This window comes from Mizuhopecten yessoensis, unplaced genomic scaffold (assembly GCF_002113885.1).
Source record: "Mizuhopecten yessoensis strain PY_sf001 unplaced genomic scaffold, ASM211388v2 scaffold716297, whole genome shotgun sequence".
Taxonomy (NCBI): Eukaryota; Metazoa; Mollusca; class Bivalvia; order Pectinida; family Pectinidae; genus Mizuhopecten; species Mizuhopecten yessoensis.
Genome location: NW_018480046.1, coordinates 458,079 through 467,643, shown reverse-complemented (window position 1 = coordinate 467,643; position 9,565 = coordinate 458,079). Strand labels below are relative to the sequence as shown.

Below are 9,565 nucleotides of genomic sequence, written 5' to 3'. Positions count from 1 at the left end.
GGCTGACCCCCCAGGGGGCTGAGGGGCGGGGCAAAAAGGGGGCAATTTGGTTATATTGCTATAAACGACTTCTTCTGCAGAACTATGCCATTTATATTCATCATATTTGGTCGGAAGTATTCATGGGAGGCGGGGATTCAAAATTGTACAAATGGTGGGGCTGACCCCCCCCGGGCTAAGGGGTGGGGCCAATAAAATGTATTACTTGGAAATGGTTGAGATCCCCACCATATAACCATATATACAATTGCTGAGTATAAAGAGAAGAATGCACATTTGCTTCCAGGATGTCCGTAGGGTCTGGTCCCACCCTTGGAGACATAGTCCCTGGGCCATAGCTTGAAAACGGTGGGGATTCCCACCCCAAAACTATATATACAAATGCTGGGCATAAAGAGACAAATGCAATCATGATATCAGAATAGACCCTGAGTCTGACCGAAACCCTAGGGACCTAGTTTCTTAGTCACAGCTTGGAAACAGTTGAGAGCCCCACCCTATAACCGTATATATACAATTGCTGAGTATAAAGAAATGATTGTACATATGCTTCCGGGTTGGCCTTGGGGACTGCCCCACCCTTGGAGACTTAACTCCTGGGTCATAACTTCAAAATGGTTAATATCCCCACCCCAAAACTATATATACAATTGTTAGGCATAAAGAGACGAATGCACTCATGACATTAGAATTGATCGCAGGGTCTGCCCCACCCTTGCAGACTTGGCCCCTGGGTCATAACTTTGAAACGGTAGAGATCCCCACCCCAAAACTATATACACAAATGCTGGGCAAAAAGAGACAAATGCAGTCACGATATTAGAATCGATCCTGGGGTCTGGCCACAACTCTAGGGACCTAGTTACCGAGTCAAAGCTTGGAAACAGTTGAGATCCCCACCCCATAACCATACATAAAATTGCTGGGCATGAAAAATCTAATATAGCTATGCTACAAGGATTGGCCTTGGTGTCTGTCATATTCCCTTGATCTCATTTGGAGAATATTTTGCCATGATTGCTTAGGTATCCAGGTGAGCGATACAGCCCCTCTGGGCCTCTTGTTTCCTATGGCAACACATTCGCCTATTTTGAACTGTCGGAATGCTGAGCTTGCCATGTTTTGTTTACATGTGTGTCAAAAGTAAAGATGTAATCGGTTTTGCTAAAAGTGCACAGGGTCACAGGTCATGTTGAAAGAAGTGCGTTGTCTGTGACGTAATAGCGCGTGTCAGCTGTCTTCATCGAGGTAGATCAAGAACGGGAATGTGCCAGTGGGAAAACTGAATCGGCAATGTCAACTGGTACATACATATCTTAAGAGTTTTGTGTACAACCATGTCTGATTATTTTTCTGGTGATGAATTACATCCCATACTAGTTTTCAAAACATTACACAAACACTGGTTGTGCTACTTGAACCTTTCTTCAATCCAAACAACTTGATTTTTTTTTAACAAACATGAATCAAGGCCTTCCAATGCTTCAGTGGAAGTGATAGGCAGATTTTTAGCTAGCTACAGGTGTGTGACATCCGTCAACTTTTGCATAAAACATTTCTTTTCTGACAAGTCCCATTCCGATTAAAATCATGTGTTAAATGGCTTGGTTTAAATTAAGTACTATGCCAGGCATAGTACGAAGTTAACAAAGCTATGTAACAAATGATTTTTATCAGATCGGACTATTCCAAAAATGAAACGTGTACAAATATAGATGAAGGGGAATCTGTTTACAAAATTTTGGTAAGATCTGTTAAGTACTTAAAGAAATAAAAAGAAGGTAATGATGATTTTCTTTTCAGAAATGATTCATTAAAGCTAGGTATAGTCATGTTGGAAAAAAATGTTTCCATTGCACAGTTTCAATGTTTGGTAGTGGTCTTTAACACGCTCTGGTAACAAAGGGGCAGTTCCAAATAAAAGATAATACTTGAAGGGCTTTTACTTGAAAATGATCTGACAAAATTCAATGTAATCTGGTAATTGCTGTATCCTTGGGTCAAAGACTTCACTTTGTAATGCAATATAAATAAACACAATGAATAGCTGATAAAATATAAAGCAATAATTTATTCAATAAATCACATTTTTCACTAATCAACATGTATAATAGCATTCAATGTTATTAGGGCACATCTGCTCCTGTTTGCAGTATAGATCCACATGTTGGACAGGAAGGTATTCACAATATTCAACTGGCTTATTTATGAGTAACCAAGGCTGGTGAAACCTATTCTGGTTGCACTCAAGCTTTTTAAAATCAATTTTCAATGTTGTAAGTCATCAAGATAATTTATAGAAGCGAACTCCCCATTTCAAAACATAACAGTATTACACATATATACTGACTTATATGACTATAGTATGAGTTTGAAACATTCCAAAACATTTTCTTTACTGAACACACTACATGTATTCCCCTAACAACAGTCAACATCTGTGTGTTGTGGTAATTTGGCGGAATCTTGTCAATCTGCATTCAGATGCAGAACATAAATGATTTTGTAGTCGGGATGACTTATGCATTGTCTGATTTTTTACACAGTTTTCAAGAGCTGGCAGCTCTATCCTATTCAATCCTCTGGAAACAATTTTTTGTTCCCTACTTATTGGAAATAATAAAACGAAATACGATACTTAATTTACACAATAATTCCGTGAGGGTCGAGTACTTCCTATATTACAAGTCTGAAGTGTTAAAACACCTGGGAAATGTTCTTGATTACATCAAGCATGTTCCTTATACTTCTTCTACCAGCAATCTTCTCAATGTAGCTGTAAATTTGTTTTCCTTTAACCAAGTCAGTCAAATACTATAGACATACATAGTTTAGCGGTTTTCTAATTTTTGCGTTTTATGCACTTAGGATATTGCACTAAATTATGACTACACTAATTGAAGTTTCTGTACAAATATGAAATATTAAACTATTAAAAAGGGTATGTGATGTTCAGTCACACAGAGATGTGACGTTAAACTGTTTCTGGCGACTCCAGCCAGTGAATCAAACTGTATTCTTGGTGTGTATTCTAAATGTCAAGGACGAAGCCAGGGAGGAACGAACCAACACACCACTTTTTTGCATGTACATAGAAGAATGCTACACACAGCTTAACTGTATGGAACTAAAGAGAAAGAATTTCTCATTCAAACATTCTGTTATAAAAAAAAATGTATATTAAGAACAAATTCCCTGTCAGGATTTGTCTCCCCTGACGGTATCATTGTTCTCACTACTCTGCTTCTCTTCTGCAATTTTTGCCTGCTGTGTCTGCAGAAAACGCATAACCTCTGGAGATCTCATCAAAGCCTACAATGTGGTAAGAAGATGTTCATTAGTAACAGCAGGTGAAATTTAGGTACAAGGAATAGCTAGAAAAATACATGAACAATTTAGTAAGGGCTATTCCATAATTACTCATATGGGGGAGTTGGGAGGCACATATGGATGGTACGGTTAAAACCAGATCTGCCTACCATTCCTAATACTAAAACACTTTTAATAGTTGATGGGTGGTCTCTGAAAAAGTGCCTCTAACTCCTCCCATATGGTTATTTCTTAAACAGATCTAATATGTCTTAGTATGAGAATCAAATTTGATTATTTAATTAATTTAAAGTGCTAATCATTAAGTTTCATCCATTAAGCCAATGACATAAGTGGGTAAATCATCAGTTACCAGGCCTCCGTCTAGAGTATGGAAGGCCCTGGGTTCAAATCACGTTTTGGCCATGCATTTCCCTTTCTCCTGTTACAAAGTTAGCAGCTTGCCAACGCTTGTTTTATGTGCGGAGTTAATGCTTGGTAAGGGGTTACCCGAACCGGTGTTGTAAATAGTTGTCTTTGGGGGCGGAAACTAAGGAAATGAGGGAGGAATGTAGTGGAACTGGACTGGGTCGATCATCAGTGACCAGGCGTCTGTCTAGAGTTTGGAAGGTCCTGGATATAAATCGTGGTCTGGCCATGCATTTCTCTTTCTCCAGCCGTGCAAGAGTGATTATATTCTTGAGCTGTTTTGATGTCTTCCCTTATTACCCAATATGTATATTTAATTTGCACTTACTTGACCTTTGACCTAGAAGTGAAAGTCACAGTGACCTAATAACAGTGCAATGAACACCTTCTCGGGGTAGTACAGGTGAGCTACAAGTTTTATCAATATATCTTATAACGGTTTTAAACTTTGAATACAACCATGACAAGATGTTAAAAAGAAGATCAAAGTACAATAAATCTAGATATTTTCATTTGAAAAGCAGACAACTAATACCAGTGAAAATAGACCAACTGAGGTGTCTGTTTACATAAAATTCAAATAATTTATGCAAATTTTACAATGGACAAATCCGATATATATTGTATATCAACACATAATACAATGAACAACACTATCAGCATATCATACAATGCACTTTTATTTGAAGGTCTTACCATCTTTTTATCAGACAGAACATCATCTAGAAGGCTTGGTCTCAGCCCTAACTCTCCTCCCACATTAAAACACTCTGCAGACCCTGATGACTGGGAACTCTCCACTTTCCCGGGGGACATGGATGGCAGCACTGCACCATCTACTCTCCCATGCTAAAATATAAAGCATTAAAACTAATGAAAATATTTGAATATGCATGCATTCACAAAATTTCAGAAGGACAAAGATGTAACCCCCACAAAGTCAGATGGAAGAAAATCTCCCACAAGGATCTTTCTTTTGGTGTAGATTATGCATGCATGTTTTTTCTCAGTATATTTTTAATCAAAAATTCAATATGGAGAAAAAAATCAAAAGGGGGATAATAGAGGAAGATGTGTTTTGTGTGTTATAATGATTTTACCTTGTTTACAGTTGCCTCATCTAAGATTGTAGGAAGTCAAAGCTGTTGCATGCTACATAGAAAGCGTTTAGAAAGAAATCAAGCTCGTTTGTTTGTCTGATTTGCATTGTTTTACAGCCAATCAACAAATTAAGTCACTTTTTAGGCCAAACAACATTGAAGGAAAGATGTTTACATAAAGAAAATATGTCAAACTAAACAAAGTCAAAAGCTTATGTAGCAAACAAAACGGTTAAGTGTGAAATAATATACATTGTTCATTGTATTAGTTCATATAGTTCATATAGCGATGACGCCGATTGAAAGCTGTGAGCTTCTTGGGTGCGTTTGAATATATGTTTAAACACTTGTTAAAAACTCTTTTCACTTCCGGTGCATATAGATAGACCTACTAATGTCAAGAATAACAACTTGCGCGGAATTTTGTTGGGTGATCCGATCAGAATTTATTCAGTCTGTTCTTAAAAGTGTCCACAGTTGGAAAATTGACCACATTATCGGGTAGACTGTTCCACACCTCTACAACTCTATTGCTGAAGAAGTTACTATATATGGCCTTATTTGTTCTCCAAAACAAATGTTTTCTTGTATTGAGATACAAGATCACTTGAATGTAAATAATCACATATGAGTGTCACAGAAACTGTATCAACATTTTCATAGATGGTGCATCATCATCACCTTTTGTTTAAAATCGGAACATTCAATCATCATGTTTGGCTATAAAACAGTTGGTTGCAAGAATGACAATGCATTTGCTTTCATAAAAAACATCATTGCATTTCTAAAAATATCTGTGTGCCTACTTGTTGTGGTGTCATAGAGTAAAATAAGGTAAGGTGTGAATTTTCATGAAATTGTTAACACAATATGTTGTGTCAATTTTTGAGATAGATGCAATTTAGGTAGATTTAGGCTAATTATTATTTTTCACTAATTACCTTCGACTTTAACAGCTCTTTTCCCGAGTTATCCCTTTTGATGTCCACAGTGAATCCCCCACTAGCTCCAAAATCAATATGGCCGGTGTCCATATTTACACTCTGGGATTCCTCAGTTGTAGATTGTTCCATGTCTACTTCCATAACAACAATAAATATATAAAATCCCAGTCGGACCTAAGGTAATAGTTTCTACGGGTAAAACAAGCTATAAAATGTGGTCTATTGATACCACTTGTAACACATTCTAGTGTCAATACCAGTCAGTAGATAAACCAGCTACGTCAGGTGTTATTGAACAATCAAAAACATCAGGCAGTACCATTTCACCAGGAATGCATTGGGATCTAAAAAGTAATGAACAAGTTTGTCATTTACTGTTGTAATAAAAGTATATGTACGTCACAGAATAAGGGAGTAAGAAAATGTTGTATTCAAACCATCTTGCTATACAAACTTACAAAGTTTTGGTTTTAACATTGGTTTAGGTTGAACGAGGAAGGTATACATTTGGAGATGTGGGATGATACTTTTATATGTATTTTAGCTATATCTGTCATTTCCTTTTCACATGTCATGTCATGTAGTTTAATACATGCTCTTTTTCCACGTTTTTATGAGAATCACATTTTTACAGATGTGTTGCAGTAATGTTCTTACTGAAACTTGCACTGTGAGTTTAGTTTTATCAGTGTTGGTTATGGAGGAAGTACATTATACAGGAAATATGGGACTATGGCTGACAACCTTTGCTGACCTATAAAAATGTTTGTTTAAAGCAAAAATAGTGAGAGTACCATGAATATTTTGTGTCATATGGTATCCTTTTTAATCACTATCAAAAGCAATCTGTGTTGTAGTTACATTAATAAAATTGAGAATAGTATTTCAAATCAATTACTGAGCAGCATACTTGAAGATCAACTCATTTTAAAGATTTAAACACATAAATATCAAATGTCTGAATCCACACTTCCATTTTGTTGACAGTAAATAGTCAGATTTTTAAGCACTGGTTATATAAATTATTTACATAGAATGTTTTGGTGATGTCACATATGTCAATAATTCTGTTCAGTGCAACAATCTTGATATACCCATCCACCCCTATATGTTTAAACTAAGCTTACCCAGTCTTTGATATGGAAAGGTTCAAATGTGACTTTAGGGGTAAATGGTGTTTAGTGTTACTCATTAATCATTCTTAAATCTAAAACTTCAGAGAGGTCTTTCTCTTCATCTACAGCACACCTACTTCTCCAGTTCTACAGAATACTGTCATCTCCTCTCCCACCAGTACTTACCTGTAGTCTCAGTGGTCCAGTCTATATATAGAACATGTGACCTTTACCTTCACCAGTTCTACTTTAGGAGAAGCTACCACTTCCTCTCCCACCAGTACTTTCTTGTAGTCTCAGTGGTCCAGTCTATATATAGAACATGTGACCTTCACCTTCTCCAGTTCTACTTTAGGACCTCTCCCACCAGTACTTACTTGTAGTCTCAGAGGTTCAGTCTATATATAGAACATGCGACCTACACCTTCTCCAGTTCTACTTTAGGGGGAGCTACCACCTCCTCTCCTACCATGAAGTCTTCCTGTAAACAAAAGACATTGATTAAAGGGGCATCACACTGAAGTAACTTTTTTTTTTGTCTTTTTTTTCAAATACTACATAAACATATCAAGTGAGACTCCTTATGGAAAATGACGATCGGATTTGGCTGAAATAGATTCATAAAAATGATTAAATCTAAGATAATCATCGGTATTTCTACCTTTCTGACCAACGTTTTGTTCAGGGATTTCCCTCTACCGGCGCATGCGCATAGCACACCAGTTCTTTGTAAACAAAATGACTGGCCGTGTGAAGTAAGCGAAAGAAAAGTGTTGTACCGTGTCAGCTACAAAGCGAAAAGTTGCCAAATGGTCAAAAGATAGCGCAAGGGGTACGTTACGGAATCATTATTGCCTGTGGGAAGTATTCAAAGCAGAAAATGACTGCCCTAGCAGTTAGTACGGTGCATGTATTCTTCCGGATAGCCGGTTAAGCTGAAATGAAATCGACAGAAAGTGCTAGCGCTGTTTATTTTATGAATAAATATCTAAAACTATTAATCTCGCTAGTATCATTGTGCGAGTTTGAACACAGATGAACTTAGTTTAATATGTTAATGGGCATGTATCGGAGAAAGTTTACTTTGTGTTTTATAATTATACAGTGGTATATGCGAAAGGAAGGGATAAGTGAATGGTTAGTTTGATTTTGCCACGAGGCCCTCGAAGGGATACCTGTTGTAATGGCCAGGGCGTATTCTGTCCTCTCCTCTGTGGGTACTCGTGATCGGGGTCAAATGAGATACGTGCGCTATTAGATTTACATAATTTATAATATTACCGGGATCAATAAAATTGTATGATTTATTATATTGCTGAATTAAACGATTTTTTTTGTTTTGACATGCAAGATTTAAATAAGTACTAATATGAATACCGGCCTCCTCTGGCGCGACGACGCAATACATAAAAAATATCGCTCTTCGTCAGAAAGCTACGTTATCGCAGCTAGATTAAAAATGTCAAAATGACGGACCAGGATGAATAACTGAGGAAGGAGAACCTACTTCTAGTAAATAGGATCGCATAACATTATTTTTTTTAAATCGTAATTTTTCAACAGTTCATATTTTCATATGATGTTGACTTAGAATGCATGATCATGTAACAACCTTTTCTCTATAAAGAATTAATTTTCGACTTCAGATAGAATCGGAATACGTTTTGAAAACAGGGGAAAAAATATTTGATCATGTTGTAAAAATTGCGCGTGCTACCGATAACTACGGCTTCTGTTTCGGACAAAAGGAACTGATTGAAGAAAAGTTGTCTCAACATAAAAAGGTCCATTTACAAGTATTCTTTAATCTCTGTAAAGTATTGAAAAAATATAATTATCAAGTATCTCAACACGTTCCTCATTGACACATATTCTACATGTACACGTAGTGGTTTTGCCATACAGTTTATTGTGTGTGATGGCTAATATGACTTACTAAGTGTTAACGCGTATGGAGACAGTGAAAGTGGGAAAGAGAGTATACATACATTTATATGCCTGGTCTAGAAAAAGAATTGGCCAAAGACATTGAGTTGTATAATGTAATAAATAAATTCACAAACGTTTCCTTTTTTATTCGCGTGTAGCTTGTCATTGCATAAATGCACTTTATGTAAACATTTGAAAAGGGATATTCGTCTCGTGAATATTCCTTTTTACAGAAAGGGTTGTCCCATGGTTGAGGGAAGGTGTTTAGCCTCATACCATCTGTACCGGTCACATTCCGGTACTAAATTCAATATAGATTTATATATATCTACTTTATGTTTATGCCTATTATCATTGTTGACATTTAATTGTAAATGTATGACGGGAGAAGGCTGTGACTATAAATTTTAACAAGAGGCCCAAGGGCCTTAGCGGTCACCTGAGTTATATCATAGATACTGGTAGCTTTATTTTATTGTTTAGATGTGATGTGGAAATCAGCATGTAAACTAAGTGAAATACAATACTTGTCATGTCATCAATGGATAAGAATTTGAAAATATTGGTAAATGTTCCCTTTGGGGCCCCGCCCTAGCCCCTGGGGATGGGGCAGGAATCCTAATTTTACAAAGTAAAACTCTCATTTACCCAAGATGATTCTGACTAAGTTTGAGCAATTTTCTGCTGAAAATGGATAAAATATATACCGAAAAGTGTTATTTCCCTATATAAACTATAT

The 9,565-nt window shown here is 36.6% G+C and overlaps 1 protein-coding gene across 1 annotated transcript; it reads right to left on the bottom strand.

Moving 5' to 3' along the window:
* Window positions 1-2,058: 2,058 nt before the first annotated feature.
* On the bottom strand, window positions 2,059-6,120 carry LOC110442777. Its single transcript, XM_021486553.1, has 3 exons — window positions 5,780-6,120; window positions 4,435-4,587; window positions 2,059-3,312 (listed from the first exon to the last, which is right to left on the bottom strand). The coding sequence occupies exons 1-3, from the start codon at window positions 5,921-5,923 to the stop codon at window positions 3,199-3,201; spliced, it is 411 nt and encodes a 136-aa protein (XP_021342228.1). The 5' UTR covers window positions 5,924-6,120; the 3' UTR covers window positions 2,059-3,198.
* Between the last annotated feature and the right edge of the window lie 3,445 nt (window positions 6,121-9,565).

Coding starts and splice junctions, on each gene's coding strand:
- LOC110442777 (XM_021486553.1), bottom strand. CDS start 5,923: ATGGAAGTAGACATGGAACAATCTACAACTGAGGAATCCCAGAGTGTA. Junction 4,588..5,779: donor AAGAGCTGTTAAAGTCGAAG/GTAATTAGTGAA, acceptor TTTATATTTTAG/CATGGGAGAGTAGATGGTGC. Junction 3,313..4,434: donor TTCTGTCTGATAAAAAGATG/GTAAGACCTTCA, acceptor ACCACATTGTAG/GCTTTGATGAGATCTCCAGA.